The sequence below is a fragment of the Castor canadensis genome, chromosome 3, assembly GCF_047511655.1.
Source record: "Castor canadensis chromosome 3, mCasCan1.hap1v2, whole genome shotgun sequence".
Taxonomy (NCBI): Eukaryota; Metazoa; Chordata; class Mammalia; order Rodentia; family Castoridae; genus Castor; species Castor canadensis.
This window is the reverse complement of record NC_133388.1, coordinates 39,422,898-39,447,159: the sequence shown is the minus strand read 5'-3', so window position 1 is coordinate 39,447,159 and position 24,262 is coordinate 39,422,898. Positions and strand designations below refer to the sequence as shown.

Here is a 24,262-nt window from a genome sequence, read left to right as displayed (position 1 = left end):
TTGAAGATGATAACGTATGAATTCTTTTGAAGTTCATATGGAACATTAACCAAAATTGACCACATGCCATAGTGCAACAGTGATGAAAATTTAGTGCATTTCCAATCAAAATATCAGATAAGAGTTTTGTATTGTTTTTGTGAAAAATTGCTGTTCACTTCTAAAATTTGTTTGGAAATTCAAAGGATCAAGGATAATCAAGGCAATCTTAAAGACTAACAAAATTATTAGAAAAGTTAGATTACCACATTTCACCACTTTCTATGACACAATACTGGAGTTGTTAAGACAGTGGTATTTGGAGCAGAATATTCAGTATAATAGGCATAATAATGGCCTACAAAAAAGTTCAACCCTAATCGCTGGCACCTGTGAATATGTCACAATACATAGCAGAGGAACCTTGCAAATGTAATTAGGGTTATAGACAATAGTTAAGATAGGGAGATGATTATTGGCTATCTGGTAGGCCCAATGTAATCATATGAGCCCTTAAAATGTTCTTTGGAGAGAACTTTCTCCAGCTGAAAACAAGAGACAGCTGGGCTAGTGGAATAGAACAGAAATCCCCAAAAATAAAACTCTACATCTACAACCGACTGATTCTCGACAAAGGCACCAAAAACATGCACTGGAGAAAGAATAGCTTCTTCAATAAATGGTACTTTGAAGAACTGGCCTTCTACATGCAGAAGATTAAAACTCGGCCCCTGTCTCTCATCTTGTATAGATGTCAACTCAAAATGGACCAAAGGGTTGCATATAATACCTAAAGTGCTGAAATTGCTAGAAGAAAGCATAGGGAAAACACTTAAGACATTGGTACAGGCAATAATTTTCCAGATAGGACCCCAAAAGCACAGGAAACAAAGAAAAAATAGACAAATGGGATAACATAAATCTAAAAAACCTTCTCTACAGCCAGGAAAACAACAGAGTGAAGAAACAACATACAGAATGGGAAAAAACATTTCCCAACTATTCATCTGGCAGATGGTTAGTTTCTAGAATATATATGGAGTTAAAAAAAAAAACTTCATAGTAAAACCCCCCAAAAATCCAATTTACAAATAGGCAAATGATCTGAATAAACATTCCTCAAAAGAAGAAATACAGATGGCCAAAAAATATATGAAGAATGCTCATGAGTCATCAGGAAATGCAAATCAAAACTAAAATGAAATATCATTTCACCCCACATGAATGAATATTATAAAACAAATAGCCGTGTCTCAGAGGCACATACTTATTATCCCTGAAGTGCATAAAAGGAACGTGGTATATACATACAATGGAGTATTATTCAGCCATAAAAAAGGATGAAAGTTTGTAATTTGTAGCAAACTGGATGTAACTGAAGTACTTCATGTTAAATGAAATTAGCTAGACACAGAAGGACAAGTATGACATGCTCTTGCTTATATGTGGAATCTAAAAAATGTTAAATTTAGACAATTTGCCCAGAAAAGTAAACTTACTGAATTATAACAAAATACAATATACAAATTATGAATATACTACTTAAGGAAGTTTCACAACTAATATAGCTAATTAGTGCTTTAGCTCAGGAAATTGAATGTTAGCTTCAAATGCCATCTTATTCCTCTCCCAATCACTGCCCCCTTTCCAAAGGAGATCCCTACACTGACTTTTAGTACAATAGTTTTGTTTTCCTTGTTTTTAAATGGCATGTAAATGGACTCAGAGCATGCATTCTTCTGTCTGGCCCCTTTAACCCAACCTTTTATTTTCAGATTCATTCATGTTTTTTTCGGTATAGTTATGCATTATATGACTATACGAGAGTTTATTTTATGTTAAGTTCGCCAGTCCATATTTACTAATACTCCTAAAAGTACTTTTTTTTAAATCTACATTTTAATTAGGAAAATAATGGAAACTTTTCACATCTATAGAAAAATAATATTTTTAATGCTTTTATTTCTTTCACCTAGATTCACCAAATGTTAACATTTTGCCATGTTTTGCCATATCTTGCCATATCTCTCTCTCCCTCCCTTATCCCCATCTTTGCATACAGATTCAAACATACACAATATTTTTTTGGTGGAACCATTTGTAAAACTAGTTTGCAGCTGTCATGATACATCACCCATAAGTACTTCAACAGAGATCTCCTAAGAACAGTGACTGCAAGAGACTGATCATTTATACAGAATTTAACGATACTGTTTTTAAAATAAATCTTTATTAGGATATATTCATTATACACGGGGGAATTCATAGTGACAATTCTGTTTAGACTTACATTGTACATTATTTACATTGCCTCCATTGTTTCTCCCCCTTAACCTCCTCCCCACCTTACTTAAAGAAATTTCAAGTGGTTTCTTAGTTCTGTTTCATATAGGTATATGAAGTCTATCTACCATATACCATCACCTTAATCACCTTTCTTCACCTTCCCCCTCTCAACTAGTACCCCACCACTGTGTACAATACTCTTTTCTAACACACAGTTCAAATTCAGATCTCCCCACTTTGCCCAATAATATCCTTTAGAGCTGATTTTATCACTATTGCTATTAATCGTCTTGTACCATTTTATGAAAATTTCAAGCAAAACTTCAAAGTTGAAAGAATTATACAGTGAATATCCATAGGCTCACCACTCAAATTCTCCAATGAGTATACTGTATTCCTATATCATATATCTGCCCATAAGTCCTTCCCAATATCTACCAGTTCATTTTAATTTTTATCTATTTCTAGTAAGTTGTAGATAACAGAATACTTTAGTCCTAAACAATTAAACATGCATAGCAGTTTGTTTAAGGTTCTTCTTTTAGAAGCACATTTCATAAAGAATGAAATATAAAAATTTAAGCCTACCTAAATTTGCCAAATGTATTCATCTGTCCGTTTTAACTAACATATTCACCTCAGAACATTTCCTTCATTCCTTTTCCACCTCAGTTCCTGTCCCTATCTTCAGAGGCAGCCCATTTTCACCTTTGATGAGTTATACCTTCTCTAGCACATCATATAAATGAAGTCTTACAATATGTGCCCTTTGAATAAGTCTTTACTTACTCAGCTTTATTTTGTTTGAAATTCATCCATGTTGTTTTATATATCATTACTTTTTATGGTTGAGTAGTATTTCCATTGTATGAGTTCTATGATGTGAATATCCTCTCCATAAGTAATGTTGAAATTTAGTTGCCATTTTGACAATATTGAGAGGTGATTAGATCATGAGATGAATGCTCTTTAAAAGGGTAAGTTCAGATCTCACCCTTCTCTGTGTTTTACATATTTTCTTGCCCTTCTGCCATGTTATGATGAAACATGAAGCTTTCACTAGATGCCAGTGCCATGTTCTTGGACTTCCCAGCCTCCAGCATGAATAAAACTACTATAAACATTTTTATACAAATCTTTTGTGGATATATGCTTTGATTTCTCTTGGATACTTAGGAGTGGGATTTTTGGATCACAAAGTAAGTGTATGCTTAGAGTTATATAATGTTTTTTTTCCTCAAAGTGGTTTTACTTTCTTCTCCTACCAACAATGTGTGAGTATTTTAGTTGTTCCACAGTTTGTAACATTTGATTTTAACAGTCCTACTAGTTTTAGCAGTTCTGTGGGATTTGTAGAAATATGGAGTTACAGTTTTAATTTGCATTTCCTTGATGACTAATGATATTGACACCTTCCCACCCCAACTCCTTTCTTTTCTGGAAATGAGCTTGTTGGTTGCATATAGATTATTTTGTGAAGTGTCTGATCATATAGTTTACCAATTTTTGGTTGAGCTATTTGTTATTGATTTTTAGGAGTTCCTATATTCTGAATGCTACACCTTTGTAGATATGTTTAAAAAATATTTTTTCTCAATTTTTGACTTGACTACTAATTTTTTTAATTGCATCTTTTTGACAATTAGAGGTATTTGTTTTCAATGAAGTATAATTTAACTTTTTCTTTTATGACTATAGTTTTCTATGTCCAGAGTAGAAAATCTTTGCCTCTCCCAAAGTTACAAAGAATATGTTTAGACCTATGACCTATCATTATCATCTTTTATCCAATAGCTAATTAAGAATAGTTATCATGACTTTTTAGTCTCCTGTAATATAGATCATTCCTTATCTTTTTTGTCTTTTTAATATATTTCAAGATACTGACGTTTATGAGGAGTGTAGGTTACTTCTATGGGATTTCACATTTTGGATTTGTAGTTTATCTCTTCTCTTGTGGTAGATTCAGGTTAAGCAATTATGGAGGGCATGTTATCACATGTTAATAGTTTTTCTCCGTCAACTGGTGTTTTTAAATTTGTTCTCTTCTTTAAGATGGCCTCCACCTGATTTCTCCAATATAAAGTTACACCTTTCTGTCATTGTAGTTCATAAATATTTTCTGTAGTAACACTTCGAAGAACGTTTTTCCTTTAGAACCCATAACCCAAAATTTTAATATCTATTGAAAATTCTTTCCTGTATCAGTTATTACTTTGGAGGTTGCAAACAAGAAATTTGCTAATTTTATTATTGTTTCTCCAGTAATTATTAGTATTCTTTTATAAGGGAGGGATTTTTGTTTCTCCCTCCTCCCCCTTTAAAAAGTTAGTGCTGTCTAGACATGAATTTTTAAATCACATATTTTATAATATATTGCTGTCATTGTTTGTTCTGATGTTTAAGTTATTCCCAGTCAAGCAGAAGATACTGCTTCAAGTTGACTCCTGTATTTGACATGTTTTCCATCACTATTTGAGTACTTTTGATCATTTTATCACAAGATGATATTGCCATTTTATTTGTCTTTGTGTTTCTACTTCAGCCCTGGAATTAGACATTTCTTCAAGGTACTAGATATTCTCTTTGCTACTAGGTATCACAGACTCTTGGCTTTTTCAGAAGACACAGCTAAAAAGGAATAATTAAAAGGGATATAAAATAATAAATTCATACTGGACCCTTAAATTACAGTCCAATAGCATAGGCCTTTTTCTCCCTTCTCTCCCTTCCCCTCCCTTCCCCTCCTTTCCCCTCCCCTCCTTTCTTCTCCACAGAGAAAACCCTGACTCTCAGCAATATCGGTGTAGCTACTAATTTTGTCAATTTTACAAAACGTTTAATAAAATACTTTTATTGTTACTCTTTTCTTTTTTTTACAAATTTAACAAGTGAAGTTCAGGAGTTCTTTGCAGTCCTTTCTGTCTTTAGAATATATGCTACCAAAGGTACAAAGTTGAGATAATATGTTCAAGAATTAGTTGGAAATCCAGTGTGATCCCAGCTACTAGGGAAGTGAAGGCAGGAGCATTACCAGTTTGAGGCCAGTGCCAGGCAAAGTTAAGGAGACCCTACCTCAAATACAAAGTGAAAACGAAAGAGCTGGGGACATAACCAAGTAGTAGAGCACTTGTCTAGCAAGCTTAAGGCCCTTGGTTCACTCCTCAGTACTGTGTGCAAAAAAAGAGAAATATTTGGCTCAATTCTTTGTTCTCTATTATTAGGTTATAAATTTGATACACAGCTGGGATAATTTTTAATTTTGGTCTGTTTGTATTCCATTTTTCTTAAATATCTTAAAATATTTTGAATGTTAACATTGTACAAATATCAAAACTGTGTCAGAAAATATACTCAGAAGCATTCTATTTTTTCCCCACCCACTCTGAAAGTAACCATCTTCACTTTTGGTTTATCCTTTCTGTACTTTTTTTGCAGAAATAAGGAAATATATTTATATATTATTTATATAGTTTCTGGCATGTTCTTTCTTACTTGAAAATAGCATCAATAATCATTTTTGCTTTTTTGTTTTTTATCTGTTAATATATCCTGGAAGTAGCTCCAAATCACTTTATACAGATCTTCTATGTACTTTATATAGTTCCTTAATAGTCTGTTGTGTGGAGGTATATAGTTAATGTAACCAGTCTTTTAAGTATGAGCATTTCTTTATGTCCAAGCAAAATATTAATGAATGAGCATTTAGTGTTTTCTACTTCCAGTGTGGTATTGTTTTGTTTTTGCATGTAAGTAGTATTATGTGCATGTTTTCTATATTGTTGACAATGTTTGGGGAAGAGGGATAAAGAGAAGTGGTAGAGGGGGTGAATTCAATTATGATATAATTGATACATTATAAGAACCTTTGTAAATGCCACAGTGTACCCCCACAAAGCACAACAACAAAGGGAAAAAACCTCCAAAGGATAGGGATGCAAAAAAAAAATGTCTTGAGTAAATTCCTAGCAATGAGATTTTTGAGTCATATTGATAATACATATATACTTTATCTTGTTATATATGGTTAAATCCCCAACCACTGAAGTTGTAACATTTTGTATGATTACCAACACTGTATGAGAGTGCCTGTTTCTCTACAGCTTCCCCTAAAAGGAAGCAAAGTAATTTTGCCAACCATTAGATGTTTTTGCCACTTTGATGTATCAATTAATTTTAATTTACATTTCTCTTTTATATGTGAAGTTAAAATGCCATTTCATATATTTAAGTGCTATTTGAATACCTTGATATTCTGGGCATGTTTTTAGTCTTTTTTTTCCTTTGGGATTGAAGAATAATTTGTACATTAGGGATGTTATCTCATAAGTGCAATAAGTGTTATAAATTTTTCTCCTCATTTGTTGTTTGTCTTTTGAATGGGTTTCTAGAGTGCTCTGGTGTTGAAAAAGTTTCTTCTTCCCTTCTTCCTTCTTTTATTCCCCCTCAGCCTTGAGAGGGTTGAAAATATTAGTCTTTTAATACCTATAGATTTTCAGTCATCTTTTCTAAAACTTTTCCTGAGACCCAGCTTATAAAGGAATTTGCTCATGAATTTTTTTCACAGCTTTACTAAGATATAATTTGTATTTATTAAATCCAACCAATTAGGGTATATTTTCTTATATGCAGTGGACTTAATAATTAATCAGGTGATGAATGCTGGAGTTGTTTCTACTTTTTGGCTATTGCTACAAATATTTGCATACAAATTTTTGTTTGCATATGTGTTTTTTATTTCTTTTGAGTATATACTCTAGCTTTTTGAGGAACTACTAAATTGTTTTTTAAAGTGATTATACTCATATTTCTATCAACAGTGCATGAGAGTTCTAAATTCTCTACATCTAGGTAACACTGTTATCTGTGTTTTCGATATATGTGGGTGACAAGTGCTTTCTTGTTGTGGTTTTATTTGCATTTTTGCAGTGACTAATGATGTTGAACGTTTTTCTGGGATTGGCTCATTACCTTTTAGTAATTGTTTAATTGGTTTATTTGTCCTTTTATGGCTAAATTGCAAGAATTCTTCATATATTCTGTATACTACTTTATTCATATATGTAATTTAAAAATAATAGCTCTCATTTTGTAGGTCTGAATTTTCACTATCTTGATGATATCTTTTGAAACACAGAAATTTTTAAGTTTGTTGATGTCCATTTTTTATTCTTTTGTGGCTTGTGCTTATGGTGTCATATTCAAGACATTAATTGTAGATCATAATGATTTACTCTTTATTGTCATTTAAGAGTTTTGTAATTTTAACCATATATTTAGGTTATTGATAAATTTTGAATTATATTTTTTATACCATAGAGATCCTTCATTTTTTTATGTTGATAGCTAGTTTTACTGTATTGTTTGCTCAAAAGACTGTTGTTTTCCCCATTGAAATGTGTTTGCACTCTTTTAGAAAATCAACTGGCTTATAAATGTGAGGATTTATTTCTGGACTCTCAATTTAGTTCCATTCATCTGTATCTGTATTTATGACCGTACCATGGTATCTTGATTATTGTAACATTGTAATAAGTTTTGAAATTGGAAGTATGAATCCACCATACTCTGTTTTTAAAAAACATTTATTGCTATAAAATTTCCTTCCAGCACTACTTTTCCTCTATTATCCAAATTTTGATATGTCTTATTAATACTGTTACTCATCTACTATTTCTGTGTGTGGAGGGGTATTTTAATTTCCTTTGAGAAGTCCTCTGTGTTTCTTAGATTATTTAGAAGTGTGTTATTTAGTTTCAAGTATTTCAAATATTTGAGAATTTATGGTTGCTTTTCTATTATTATAATTCTTTTAAATTTGTTAGTATTTGTTTTTAGTTCAGAATATAGCCCATATTGCCAAGGTTGTGAAGGTACATATTTGCTGTTTTGTTTAAATGTTGGTTACATCCTGATAGGATGTTTTGAGTTCTCCTATATCTTTGTTGATTTTATATCTAGTATTTTCAGTTATTAGGAGAGGCTTGTTGACATCCCTAATTGTGAATTTACCTTTGGTCTTTTTCAGTTCCATCGTTGTTTTGCTTCACTTATTTTTCTATGTCTCCTGGTGGATTAACCCTTCTGTTGTTATATTTATCCTGCTGGTATTCTTTGAGCCTCACATTAGTTTGGGTGAAATCACAAGTAATTATTATTTCAAATATTGCTTTTGTTCCTTTCTCCCTACCCCTCTGGTATTCTATGTATAGTCTACTTTTGGTAATTGCCCCCATTTTTTTTTTTTTTACCTCTCTGTGTTCTATTTGCCTTTTAGTTTTGAAGGTTTTTGCTAGTGTATCTTCAAGCTCAGAGATTATTTCTTTAACTATGTCCAGGATACTAATAAGCCCATCATAGACATTCTTCCTTTCTGCTAGTGTTTTAATCTCTTGTTGATTCTTATAAGTTCCACTCTCAGCTTACATTGTCCTTCTGTTCTTGCATGTTGACTACTTTATGCATTGGAGACTTTAGCATATTAGCAACAGTCATTTAAAATTCCCAGTCTGATAATTCACCATTCCTATTATGTCTGGTTTTGATATTTGTTCTATTTTTTTTCTTGATAATCAAACTGAGAAATGGAAACTACTGTAGGTGTTAGGAGGGGAGGCATTTTATAATGATATGATTAGGTCTGTTTTTTATAGAGCCTTTCCACTGGCCTTGAAAATTTGTGAGTGCACTTCAGCTCATCACAGTTTACATGGGGTAGGATGGTTATTGCTGGTTTTAGTTGTATATTTTTCTTCCCCACAGGTTATTTATAGTATTATGAAACCCCAGCAGATTAGGCTTTTCTTATATACATTTTCCTGAAGGCCTGCCTTGTTAAGAACATTATACTCTGCTTTATTTCAAAAAGTTCCTTTTTCTTCCCTTTTACCCCTGCTGGAAACATAGAAGGATTTTTCTCTGATTTATAAGGAGAATTTGGTTGTGTTCCTGGAAATAAAATTCACCAGTTGTAACTTTTTGTGTCTGACCCATACAGAATTTTTGACAGACTCATCACACCATATTTCCAACAGGTTACCAAGTATAGTTCCAACTTTTACTACCTGAACAGATTCTCTCCTGAGTTTCTGTAATGTTGAGTGGTTTAACTGTCTGTATCTTCAGTTTTGCTAATGCAGCCTCACTGCTTTTATGGATCTAAGAGGAATTGTTGATCTTTCAGCTTGTTTTGCTACTTACTTGTGGCTAGAACTGAATGTTGACTTTCATGGTTACAGAAACTGAAAAGCCTTTTATTTTTTATGTACCATGTTCAGTTCAGTAGTAAATTTTCATATTTAGTTTACATCATTTATTTCAAAAGTTGAGGGAATTTCTAACAGATTGAAAATGGTAGGACTTAGATACACAAAAGAAATATAGGTTGAGTATCCCTTTTCTAAAATGCTTGGGACTCAAAGTGTTTTGGATTTCATTTTGTTGTTTGTCTTAACTTTGGAATACATTCACACACATAGTAAAATATCTTGGGGATGTGATCCAAATGTAAAAATGAAATTAATTTTTATGTCATATACGTGTTCAAAACCTGAAGGTAGGAAATGGTGCTGGGGCAATTGGATATCCACATTTATTTATTTACTTAGGCAGTACTGGGATATCATTTTTTAAAGAATAAAGTTGGAATCTTACTCTCACACCATACACAAAAATCATTTCAAACCAGGCCAGAGACTCTAAGCTAGAACTACAAGACTCTTAGAAGCAAATATAGTTGAAAATCCTATTACCTTGAATTTAACAGTGGTTTCTTAAATATGACATCAAAAGGACAGACTATCAAAGAAAAAATGAAGAAATTGAACATCAAAATTAGTTGTTTTGTGTTAAAAAGCACTTTCAAGAGAGTTGTGAAGATATTTCATAGAATGGGAGAAGAATTGTCACATGGAGATGTTATGTGAAGGAAAGAATCCAGACACACAAAAATTACATCGCATATGCTTTGATTTGTGCGAACTATCTGGAATAGTTTCCATAGTCCACCGAGCAGATTGGTGTTTATCAGAGGCTGTGGAAGAGAGGCTAGTTAATAAGTACTAGCATTTCTCTTTGAATAATGAAAATATTTTGAAACTAAATAGAGGTAGTGGTTACATAACATGAATGTATTAAATGTCACAGAATTGCACACTTAAAAACGGCAGTTTTACGTTATGTGAATTTAACTTCAGTAACACAAAAAGAAACTAAATAGTAGAGAATATCTTGAAAAGTGAAACCAAAAATTATGGAGTCAGTCTAATTTGTTTTTAATCAGGTATTAATTGCAATACTTGATATATTTTCATAACGGAATGAAATAAATTAAATGCTGAAGGTTTTTGAAGTAATTTAAAAACTATAGCATACTGTATTTTCACTAAATATGTAACTTTGACAATGTGACGATAGAGAAGGACTATTTTAGAAAACTATGTAATGTTCCCAAAAACAGGGTCTTCAATTTTTGATATTCAGACATTTATCTTTTAATACACTTATATCAGTGTCATTCATCTTTTTCTTTTAAGGATTGTAAGTATTTTCTCACTTGTCCAATTTAACTTTGAATAAATCTCCTGGAATCTGTGGTATAAATTTACATTTAAAAGTTGTCCGTTGTTTTTGCAGAGTCATTCCTTTTCACTGGATATTAAGAAACTACAACAAAAGAGTTAAATTGCATCTATTTTTACTGTCTTCTGAATAACTTTCAACTGGTTAAGTTCTTGTTTTCATGTTCTTAAACATGAGACAGTGTAATCAATATTGTTCATACTATACTGAATTCTGTTTGTACTATATTTTAAGCATAAAATTTTATAGACAGTGATGTTCTTATTACAGGAAAATCATTACTGACTTGAGAAAAATAAGATATTGATGTCATTCAAGAAATAAGAAAAAGGAGCTACTAAGTTTTCTCAGTGGTAGCTTGCTTGCCTAGCGTGCATAAGACCCTGGGTTTGATATACTTTCTAATAATCTGATGGGATAATCCTTATTTGAACCTTTAAAATACATTATAAAGATTTTTATCAAAGATCACATGGATTATACTTAATACTGTATCATACTATATGTGACAAAATTAACAAGAAGTGACTAGTACATAATGAATATACACTATTACATTTATTCTAGATCAGAACTATGAATATACCCATATTCATAGTTCATACTATTATTACTTAAGAAGCCTCCTAAAGAGTCTATATTACAAATATTTCTAAGTATGTGCAGAGTTTGAATACTAATTCTTGATGATCTTAGGCAAGCCATGATTTTAGGTATATGTGTTTGTATTTCAGCTTATATCAAATTTCTTTAGGAATACCTTTTAAAATAAAATCTTTGAAAGCTGTCTAGTATATAAAACAAACAAACAAACAAACAAACAAACAAAACCCAGGCTCTTTGACATGAAGGAGAAAAGAATACTATTGATCCTCTATAGAATCCGTGAGATGCCATGATGGACAGTATCTAACCACTTAAGTAGAAGACCTCAACTTTAAAAGTCTGTATTTCTTTAATAATAGTTTGAAATTGCTTTGATTATCACATACACTAATTGTATAACTTTTATTTGTTAGATGGTTTTAGAAATCTATGTCTGAAATAATGATGCGGGTCTGAAATGAGAAATACCTAAGAACCATGGTCTGTATAACATAGTGGTTCAAATTGTAGACACTGGTGTAATAGCGACAGGGATCACCTAGTACTGCTATTGATTAACTGTATAATCTCTTAGCAGAATATCTAGTCTCCCCACGAACTCTTGATTATAGATCAAGAAAGACGAACATTTACAGAACATAGGTATAACATGTTAAGTTTCTGTTAAGAGGTTGTTTTACAATACTTCAAGTAATTTCTTTTCTTCCTCTCAAAACTAATTATTATATTAACATAAACTGCATTGACAAGCCAGTTTATAATTTTCATGTTAGTCCTATGCAGTTTGACTACATGTTTCTGTTATAACTTCTCCTATTTTATTTAACTTTTGTGATGATATATTAATGCATTTTCACTTTTCAGTGAAGCAAAGACCGTAGTAATTTTTTTTAGAAGTCAAACACTTAAAGAAAGAAAAAATAGAAAACTGAGATGCCCCCAAATGTTTGATTTTGATATGATTTACATATGAGAAAGTAGTCACTAGCTTTTTAAACTGTGGTTATAATTTATAGTTCAAAATTAAAATTTGTTGCATTGATAAAAATAACTAAAAACTGTGTACTTTACCAGGCAGCCAAAATTTCAATATTTTGGCTGAGATTTCTGTTTTTTTTTCTTTTTAAAATTTTTTTATTATTCATATGTGCATACAATGCTTGGTTCATTTCTCCCCCCTGCCCCCAACCCCTCCTTTACCACCCACCCCTCCCTCTCCCCCCACCCTCGATACCTGGCAGAAACTATTTTGCCCTTATCCCTAATTTTGTTGAAGAGAGAGTATAAGCAATAATAGGAAGGAAGAAGGGTTTTTGCTAGTTGAGATAAGGATAGCTATACAGGGAGTTGACTCACATTAATTTCCTGTGCATGTGGGTTACCTGCTAGGTTAATTCTTCTTGATCTAACCTATTCTCTCGTTCCTGGTCCCCTTCTCCTATTGGCCGAAGTTGTTTTTAAGGTATCTGCTTTAGTTTCTCTGTGTTGAGGGCAACAAATGCTAGCTAAATTTTTAGGTGTCTTACCCATCCTCATATCTCTCTAGTGGGCTCTCGCTTTTATCCTGTGATCAGAGTTCAATCCCCTTGTTGTGTTTGCCCTTGATCTGATGTCCGCATATGATGGAAAACATACAATGTTTGGTCTTTTGGGCCAGGCTAACCTCACTCAGAATGATGTTCTCCAATTCCATCCATTTATCAGCGAATGATAACATTTCGTTCTTCTTCATGGCTGCATAAAATTCCATTGTGTATAGATACATTTTCTTGATCCATTCATCAGTGCTGGGGCATCTTGGCTGTTTCCATAACTTGGCTATTGTGAATAGTGCCGCAATAAACATGGATGTGCAGGTGCCTCTGGAGTAACCTGTGTCACAGTCTTTTGGGTATATCCCCAAGAGTGGTATTGCTGGATCAAATGGTAGATCAATGTCTAGCTTTTTAAGTGGCTTCCAAATTTTTTTCCAGAGTGGTTGTACTAGTTTACATTTCTACCAACAGTGTAAGAGGGTTCCTTTTTCCCCACATCCTCACCAACACCTGTTGTTGGTGGTGTTGCTGATGATGGCTATTCTAACAGGAGTGAGGTTGAATCTTAGTGTGGTTTTAATTTGCATTTCCTTTATGGCTAGAGATGGTGAGCATTTTTTCATGTGTTTTTTTGGCCATTTGAATTTCTTCTTTTGAGAAAGTTCTGTTTAGTTCACTTGCCCGTTTCTTTATTGGTTCATTAGTTTTGGGAGAATTTAGTTTTTTAAGTTCCCTATATATTCTGGTTATCAGTCCTTTGTCAGATGTATAGTTGGCAAATATTTTCTCCCACTCTGTGGGTGTTCTCTTCAGTTTAGAGACCATTTCTTTTGATGAACAGAAGCTTTTTAGCTTTATGAGGTCCCATTTATCTATGCTATCTCTTAGTTGCTGTGCTGCTGGGGTTTCGTTGAGAAAGTTCTTACCTATACCTACTAACTGCAGAGTATTTCCTACTCTTTCCTGTATCAGCTTTAGAGTTTGTGGTCTGATATTAAGATCCTTGATCCATTTTTAGTTAATCTTGGTATAGGGTGATAAGCATGGATCTAGTTTCAGTTTTTTGCAGACTGCTAACCAGTTTTGCCAGCAGTTTTTGTTGAAGAGGCTGCTTTTTCTCCATCGTATATTTTTAGCACTTTGTCAAACACAAGTTGGTTATAATTGTGTGGTTTCATATTTGGGTCCTCTATTCTGTTCCACTGGTTTTCATGTCTGTTTTTGTGCCAGTACCATGCTGTTTTTATTGTTATTGCTTTGTAATATAGTTTGAAGTCAGGATCGTGATGCCTGTGCATTTTTCTTTTGACTGAGTATTGCCTTGACTATTTGTGGCCTCTTGTGTTTCCATATAAATTTCACGGTAGATTTTTCAGTCTCTTTAATGAATGTCATTGAAATTTTGATGGGAATTGCATTAAAATGTAGATTACGTTTGGGAGTATCGACATTTTTACTATGTTGATTCTACCAACCCGTGAGCAGGGGAGATCTCTCCACTTTCTATAGTCTACCTCAATCTCTTTCTTCAGAAGTGTATAGTTTTCCTTGTAGAGGTCTTTCACATCTTTTGTTAGGTTTACACCTAGGTATTTGATTTTTTTTGAGGCTATTGTAAATGTAATTGTTTTCATGTATTCTTTCTCAGTTTGTTCATTTTTAGTGTATAGAAATGCTAATGATTTTTCTATGTTGATTTTATATCCTGCTACCTTGCTGTAGCTATTGATGATGTGTAAGAGCTTCTGAGTAGAGTTTTTTGGGTCTTTAAGGTATAGGATCATGTCATCTGCAAATAGGTGTATTTTGACAGTTTCTTTACCTATTTGTATTCCTTTATTCCTTCTTCTTGCCTAATTGCTCTGGCTAGGAATTCCAGTACTATGTTGAATAGGAGTGGATATAGTGGGCATCCTTGTCTGGTTCCTGATTTTAGAGGGAATGGTTTCAGTTTTTCTCCATTAAGTATAATGCTGGCTATAAGTTTGTCATATATAGCTTTTATAATGTTGAGGAACTTTCCTTCTATTCCTAGTTTTCTTAGAGCTTTTATCATGAAATGGTGTTGGATCTTATCTAAAGCTTTTTCTGCATCTATTGAGATGATCAAGTGGTTTTTGTCTTTGTTTCTGTTAATGTGGCTTATTACGTTTATTGATTTTCGTATGTTGAACCACGCCTGCATCCCTGGGATGAAGCCTACTTGGTCGTGGTGAATAATCTTTTTGATGTTTTGTTGAATTCAGTTTGCCATTATTTTGTTAAGGATTTTTGCATCAATGTTCATTAAGGAGATTGGCCTATAGTTCTCCTTTGTGGAGGTGTCTTTGCCTGGTTTTGGGATAAGTGTAATACTGGCTTCATAAAATGTGTTAGGCAGGTTTCCTTTCCTTTCTATTTCGTGGAACAGTTTAAGGAGTGTTGGTATCAGTTCTTCTTTAAAGGTCTGATAGAATTCAGCAGAGAATCCATCAGGTCCTGGACTTTTCTTTTTAGGGAGACTTGATTGCTGCTTCAATTTCATTTTGTGTTATAGATCTTTTCAGGTGATTAATTTCCTCTTGGTTCAGGTTTGGATGATCGTATGTATCTAGAAATCTGTCCATTTCTTTAAGATTTTCAAATTTTTTTGAATATAGGTTCTCAAAGTAGTCTCTAGTTATTTCCTGGACTTCCGTGGTGTTTGTTGTTATCTCCCCTTTTGCATTCCTGATTCTACTAATTTGGGTTTTTTCTCTCTTCATTTTAGTTAGGTTTGCCAGGGGTCTTTAAATCTTGTTTATTTTTTCAAAGAACCAACTTTTTGTTTCATTAATTCTTTGTATGGTTTTTTTGGTTCCTATATCATTGATTTCAGCTCTTATTTTTATTATTTCTCTCCTATTTGTTTTGGGATTTGCTTGTTGTTGTTTTTCTTGGAGTTTGAGATATATCATTAGGTCATTGATTTGGGATCTCTCAGTCTTTTTAATATATGCACTCATGGCTATAAACTTTCCTCTCAGGATTGCCTTTGCTGTGTCCCATAGTTTCTGGTAGGTTGTATTTTCATTTTCGTTTACTTCCTGGATCTTTTTAATTTCCTCTTTTATTTCATCAGTGACCCTTTGTTCATTAAGTAATGAGTTATTCAGTTTCTAGCTGTTTGCTTGTTTTTTGTCTTTACTTTTGTTTGTGCGTTCTAGTTTTATTGCATTGTGATCAGATAGTATGTATGGTATAATTTCTATTTTCTTATATTTGGTGAGGCTTGTTTTGTGCCCTAGGATATGATCTATTTTGGAGAAGGTTCCATGGGCTGCTGAGAAGAATGTAGTGATTGTGTAGAAGTTGGATGAAATGTTCTGTAGACATCAAGTAGGTCCATTTGATCTATTGTATATTTTAGTTCTTGGATTTCTTTATTGATTTTTTGTTTGGATGACCTGTCTATCGGTGATAATGGGGTGTTAAAGTCTCCCACAACCACTGTGTTGGAGTTAATATATGCTTTTAGGGTTTTCAGAGTATGTTTGATGAAATTGGGTGCATATAGGTTGATAATTATTATTTCCTTTTGGTGTATTTCCCCTTTTATTAGAATGGAATGTCCTTCTTTATCTCATTTGATCAATGTAGGTTTGAAGTCTACTTTGTCAGAGATAAGTATTGCTACTCCTGCCTGTTTTCGGGGGCCATTGGCTTGATAAATCTTCTTCCAGCCTTTCATCCTAAGCCTATGCTTATTTCTTTTGGTGACATGGGTCTCCTGTAAGCAATAAATTGTTGTGCTGAGATTTCTTAATCTTTAACTTAAAATTTGAATGTGATGTGTATCCTAGAAATGTATCTTTCAAAGCAAAAGTTGTTTCATGTAGCTAACTAGCAAGTCTTTAAATGTGCAAAGGTTCATTTCATTTAAATTAATACTTCCAAATTCTTAGGCTCTTGAAGTTCTTACAGCTAAGTTCTTCTTGCCAAAATGGGCAAGAAATGTTATGAAAACAAATTGTTCTTTGTGGTATTGGGGTTTTGAACTCAGGGCCTTGTGTTCGCTAGGCAAGTGCCCTACCATTTGAGCCAAATCACTGTCCTTTATTTTTGTTTCTTTGTTTGTTTGCTTGGTTTAGTTATTTTTGGAAAAGTGTCTTACACTTTTTGCCCAGGCAGACACAGTTCTCCTATTTTAGCCTCCTTTGTAGCTATAATGACATGCCCAGGCCACCACACCCAGTTTTATTGGTTGACATGGAGTCTCATCAACCTTTTGTAGGGATTGGCCTGAAGTTGTGATCCTTCCGATTACTGACTACTGAGTAGCTGGGATTGCAGTTATGAGCAATAAGCCCAGCCTAAAAACAAATTTTATGGCTCATATACCTTCAGTTCTCCTTTAGCCCAACTGGAAACCAGCTTTTCTTACAGAATGTCAACATTTTATTTTTTGGCCGTATTTAAGAAATGGTGTAAGAGAACATTTATTTTAAAATTATAAAAAGCAGATTTGTTATAAATCAAGTGGTTGGGATTATTGTTTATTAAATATGTTTTGAAGATTTTATATGTTAACTCAGATTACTCCTTTGATTACAAAACAGTGGGATGAATTTCTTATTGGTATTTATGAAAAATGAATTTACCCTTTCCCAACTTTAAATGTTTCTCAAGCAAAATTCTTTAAATTTGTTAATCATTTTGCTCAAAAACATATATGTATGTTTAATGCTTACTACTTGTAATTTTAAGAGTCTATAATAAAAGGAAATATAAAATTTAAATAACATTAAGTAATAGAACTTTGAAAGGAACAAGTCAAATGTTATAGTCTTCTGGCTTACATAGATTACAAATGGCTAAGACATAAAACTATTTAATTGAAATAGCAAGTAACATATCACTTAATCTTTGTTAGAAAACGGAAGACGTATTATATGAGTAAATTCATTTTGCTTTTATCTTGAGTTTTGGATGGATATTTTTTCAAAATGAGACTTTCATATTTTCAGTTTTTTCCTAACATTTTAAACACATTGTTTCTTTGTTTTCTGGATTCCATAATTTATATTTGAAAATCCATCTTTTAGCCTTATTGTTTTCCTTTGAAGGTGATATGTCCTTGTTTCCTTACGGCTACTTTTAAGATAATTTTGTTAATCTGTTATTTTCAACATTTTGACTTCTGGTTGTAGTTTGCTTTCACTTTTTTTAGTGTGGTATTTCCTGTATTTCATATGTGTATTTAATATATTGGATCCATTTTCTGATATTCTCAGCAATTTTTAATTCTTTCTCATAGTATTATTTCTCCTCCATTTTCTCTATTTATTATAACTTGCAATTACATGTACCTTTCACTGTTTCATTCCCATATGACTTATGCTTTGTTCTTTTCAATTTTCCCCCTATTTCAGTTTGAACATTTTCAGCTAATCTTTCTTCAAGTTCACTAATCCTTTTTTTGTGTGTTTAATATATTTTCATATATTTTACTTTCCATTCTGAAGTTATTATTTATTTCTCATTTTATAGATTTTAATTCTGTGTTGACATTTTCCCTTTTTTATCACTGTATTTTTTCCCCCTCATATTGAGTAGATTTCATGAAATCCTTGTCTTCTAACTGTATGCCATCTCTTTGTCACGTTATACTTATTCTTTTTTCTCTTGATTATTGTTCACACTTTGTGCTCCTTTTTATATTTTTAATTTTTATTGCATATAATTATTGTTCAACGTAGAACAGTAGCATTGGACATATATATTCTTTTTATTTCAATATTAAAAACTTATGAGGAAGTGCTAGTTATTCTCCAAAACTTCTGTTATTTTGGCCTCCACTTGTTTCTAGTCTGTCATGCTAACCTGCAAATATTCAGAGCTATATTGGTAGTAGTGCTACTGCTTCCTCCTCCTCCTCCTCCTTCTCCTCCTTTTGCTTCTTATACTGGGGTTTGAACTTAGGGCCTTCCACTTGCTAGGCAGGCACTCTTCCTCTTGAGCCATGTTGGAATTAAAGCCCCTCCAGTGCTGAAAACAGACACTTTAGAGGCAGAGAAAATCTTGACAAGGCAATTTATTTTGATCAGAAGGGGGCAAGTATGTACTCACTCCAGCTGAGCGGATATGTGAGCACAAAATGGTGGGCAGTGGCTTCCCCTTATATCTCTGATGCAGTTTTACCTGCCCCTCACCTGGGGATTTGTCCAGGTTAAAGGTTCACAATCTTTCCATATTGGCTAAAAGGCTTGGGGAATGGGTTAGGGCATGCAAGTTGGTGGGCAACTTTTGCAGGCAATGGGGATGTACAAGAATCCGAAAGAAGAAACAGAAACCCTTTAAACAATGCAAGTCACCTAAGATGGCAACCTGAGGAATTTTAAGTAATCTAAGAGTGTGACATATACTTTGATAGAAAAGTTCATTTTTCTTACAGCCATACCTCCAATCTCAGAGTAGTTTTTCTTTTCTATTATAGAGTCTCTCTTTTTGATACTTCTTTTTCATCTAAATCTCTGAATTTCCCACAAGTCAAAATAATCAGATGGCTCAGATTACCTCAGAAGTTATATTACCATTCTGAAAATTTAGTTGATCCTTTTTTGTTTTCATTGCTCTCTAGTATTTTAAAAAATGTGATTTTGGGTAGGGGGTAGTTTGTCTTCTTTTTTCTATTGTGGGAGCAGTGACTTGTTACATGCTTATTATTTTATATATTAAGTTTGTGTGCTTAAATTAGTGACTTGTCATTGAAACTTTGTTTTTCTTATTGAATATTGACATTTGTTGCTAAATTTACCAGGAAAAAAAGTTCAAGCCAATTTTCATTTCAAAATTCCTTTTGGTCAACAGTATCTTTTGAAATATAAACAAATTAATTTTCTTTTCTTTCCCCCTTTTTCTTGTTTAGTGAGTGATAGTTGCTTCAGGAATCTTGCAGAAGACCGCAGTGGGATAAATCTCAAAGATCTTGTGCAAGATCCTTCTCTGTGAGTATTTGGTTTCAGTACTAAGTATAATTGAAAACTTCATTATTGGCATTACTTTTGAAAAGCATTATAGCTGAAAGATGATTTATGGTAGAGCAATTTCTATATTGTTGTATGTTCCATGATACTTGATGGAACAGTTACTTTTTAGGAATAGAAGAGAATTTAGAAGGGATGAGGTCATTATAAAAGATTGCCAGCTGATGATATCTTGCCATGTGGCAGTAGGTAGTAGGCAGGGAAAATTCTTAGTAGTTGATTTGCTTGGGCAGGTCATATTAAATTTGTTCACATCAATTTTAAGCTTCTTTGAATATTTTACTTGTAATTAGAATTATAAATATAAAAGTTATTTGTAGTAGCAATATATACTTGAATACTTCTCTGTATTTTTGTGGGGAGGGACAGTTCTGGGTTTTGAACCAGGGTCTTGAGCTTACAAGGCAAACCCTCTGCCACTTGAGCCACACCTCCAGCCCTTTGACTTTATATTTCTAATGTTCCATATTAAATGTACATGACACAGGAAATTTGGAGTTTGATAATTTTTTTCTATTTTGCTTATCATTCAATTCTGTTGATTATCAGCATGTAGTCTAAAATAGTATTACTTTCTGTTTTATGAATTACTTCTTTTGCAGTTTTATATTTACTGACTGTCTTCCATATGAATTATACTGTCTTAGTAAAATCACTCTTTATCTTTAAAAACAAAACAACAACCAAAAAAATAAAGTAACAACAATCAAGCTAGGTAAACCTAGCCAATAGGAAACGAAAATTGAGTGTTGGCATGTTTTCCTCAATGAAGCATCATACATGTATGTAATAAATTATATTAAAATAGAAAATCAGTCTTCCAGATCACGTGTCCTCTGTTCTCCTATAACTTTCACTCATAAATCACTGAGGGTTTTGTGAGGAATAAAACACAACAATGTCTTGAAACCAAAGGTTATTGATTCATTACTGATTGATTAGTTATTTACAAAACTGTGAGAGAGAGAGAGAGAGAAAAAGCTGAAAATGTATTTCAGAATGTTTCCCAATGCACTTTCTCCATTTTTTCCTTTTCTTAGTCTCTCTTTTACTTATTCAGAAGGATTGTCAATATGTTTTCTCAATGATATTCATTCATTTGAAGGTTGACAGTTGTCTTTTCAATCCTATAATAATTTAACAGAGTATAATTAGTCTATGTGGATATACATAGTGAATTGAGTAATGTTTCTTTCCATGAAGAGTTCTGTTTTCCTTATGGATGTAGGAGAAAACATAATTTCTTCAGAGGATTTTACCCATTTGATTGAATAAAATAATTATTGTTATTATTAATTGTAAGGAACATCTTAATATAATAAGATTATATATCTGTTTAATGCAGTATTATAATGAAAAATACGCTTAGAAGATCTTCAATGATAGAAAGGTATGGACAATTACATTTGAGTAATGGTGTATAATAATTAATTATAGCCTTTTGAGAGAATTTGGTACTTTTTTTCTAGAATATGGAATAATATGCATCATTTAACCCATGACTAAATTCTAATTTTTTTATTATGGTAGTCTAAAAAATTCATCTTAGACTACTTTTTTGTGTTGACAAAATAATTCTCAGAATCTTTGTTTTAGAACAGCAGATACCTTAATTTAGTATCATTCACTTAATTTGGCATTAGCCTTTTTGGCATTAGTCTGGTACATAAGAATGGTGGAATTCAAGGAGAAAGAATTTATTTTCACTCATGCCCACTTGGATTTGGAAAGAAGTTTTACTTTATTAAACATTGTTAGAATGTATTATTAATGTTTGACACCCATGTGTTATTGATAAAACTTTTGGAGAAATACGTGTCCAGTATGGAAAACCAATTTTTTCTTTGTTGTAATGAAAAATATTTTATTCTGAGTTACTTTGGTAGCAATATTCATTTAAAGCATGTTTAATATGTGGGAAATTGTTTTAAAAGTTGTGTGTTTCTATCCCATCCTCTTGACATAAATCTTTACCACTTACCATTGATTCATGTTCTGTATAGATGGTTTTATCTGAGGTTGTGTTGACTAGAATATATGTGGAAATACCATTTTTACAGAAATATCCTCCTTAAAAAATCATTTGATGAATACTCCAGACTAGTGAAATGGTTATTAAAATTATATACATACTATTTCAGTGTTTTAAATAAAACAGAGTGCTAAATAAGATATGTGTTAAATGAATGCTTTATATGTTAATGTGCCTTGTAAGTTTGTATTGTGACTCACTCACCTGAGCTGGTGTTACTGAGAGAAGTTGATTTTAAATAAGGATTAAATATTTTAAGCATTGATACTATTAGAAGGGAAGACAGAATAACTCAGGAGGAAAAAGTGGGCTGAGAAAAACCTGGGCTTTTCTGAGCAATAGTGACATTCAGAGTAGGGTGTAGTGTGTCTGAATGAGAGAAATAATTATGTTCAGAATTTTTGTGGACGAAGTACAGAAATAAAACCAAATTAAACATGTATATGGATATAGATACATAGGTATTGATATTTAAATCACAAGTAGTCAGAGGAAGATGAAGGACTTATTGCCTGGAAAGAGATCACAAAGGCAGAACATAAATTGATTAATCCATACTGTAAATCTGTAAAAAGCTAATGTAATAGGTTCTCTGTAATTTACCTAGACTGTATAATACATGTCCGAAGATTTTGCTTCTATTGCAACAAAACAAATTATTGGGCTTGAGTGAACTGAGTGAGCTATTGTATGAACATGATAAAGGTGGGATGCCAGGGGAGATAAGAAATAATATGAGAAAGTTGCACATCTCTAATGAAACTTTTGTAATAATGGGAACAGAGTATATGCCTTATGACAGGTTGAGGGGAAGGGTATACGTGGCAAGCTTTTTTCACTGGGTGGTTGTTTTTATCACAATCTTTTAGGTGTTAAATGAAATTGACACTCATTTTAGCTGATTAATGTGCCTAATTGTTTTTAGTTATTGATTTGCATACACGCATAATTTTGAAATAATTGTTTTAATCGCTTATCTTCTGTTTGTGGTAATATATGTTTTAAGGTTGTTTTCCTCCACTGTATGTATAATTTGTCACTTTCTGTTGTTTTATTTTTCCTTTTGCTGTTGTAATCTCTCAATAGTACATTGAAAAGTGTTATCAATCAAGTTTAGCTTGATGGTATTTATTTATTTATTTATTTATTTATTTATTTATTTATTTTGGTGGTACTGGGGTTTGAACTTAGAGCCTCAGGCTTGCTAGGCAGGCTTTCTACCACTTGAGCCAGGCCTTTTTTGTGTTGGTTATTTTTGAGATAGGGTCTCCCAAACTATTAGCTGGGGCTGGCTTTGAACTATAATCCTCCTGATTTCTGCCTCCTGAGTAGCTAGGATTGCAAACACGAGACAAGTTATTATTGCATTAAAAACATATGTAATGTGCTGCATAATATTTATCCATACAAGATGTTATGATTGCATGATATATTTAATTTTTTCTCTTTCAATGGAGAAGAATAAAATCATTTATACACTTTGTTCTGGAGAGAAAATTATATGAAAAGGAGATAGCATATGTAAAGTACTTTATCTTAAATTATATTCAGTTATATTCTATATTGAGATTATTTGCAATACTCTTAAATCCCTCTTGAGTATATGCTATGGTAAGACACAAAATATATTGCCATGTTTGTTCTTTATCGTTCTTACTACTTATTTCTAAATGCTATAATGATTTGAATACAGACTCATTTATAGATATTAAAAACAGTTTAAGAATCAGAAGAGAAAACATAAATGAAAAGAACTAGAGTAGTTTGTTGTATTAACGGTGTTGATGCTTTTTGTATGTGGGATGTCTGGTTGTTTATTGGGTATGTGGCTATGTCTCATTTAATTTGCAAAGGCTCTTAAAATTTAGGGCTGTCATAGATGTTGTATATGAAAGGGGAAGAATTGCTTATTTAATAGGATAAGAATTGGCCACCTACGAATGCTAGTATAATTTAGAATGTAAGGTATTGCTAATTTTCCTTATATCAAATAGGAAAAATTTTGCACACATACACACACACACATACACACACCACATTTTGTTTATCCAATCATCCATCAATAGATCCTTGGGTAGTCTCCACCTTTGGGACATTGTGAATAATACTGTTATGAACATGGGTATACATATATATCATTTTGTTATATATATCTAGGAATGGAATTGCCAGTTCATATTGTAATTCTGTTTTGAAGTTTTTGAAGACCATCGTGCTGTTTTCCATAACAGTTGCACACA

The 24,262-nt window shown here is 32.5% G+C and overlaps 1 protein-coding gene across 17 annotated transcripts in view; it reads left to right on the top strand.

Annotated features, from left to right (window-relative positions):
* Positions 1-24,262, top strand: part of Gphn (gephyrin) — a 571,921-nt gene that overhangs the window by 120,646 nt on the left and 427,013 nt on the right. For all 17 annotated transcript variants that reach the window (XM_074067764.1, XM_074067753.1, XM_074067755.1 and 14 more), the window contains exon 2: positions 19,873-19,951. In XM_074067764.1, coding sequence (XP_073923865.1) covers positions 19,873-19,951 — 79 coding nt within the window. The remainder of the gene's footprint in view (positions 1-19,872; positions 19,952-24,262) is intronic.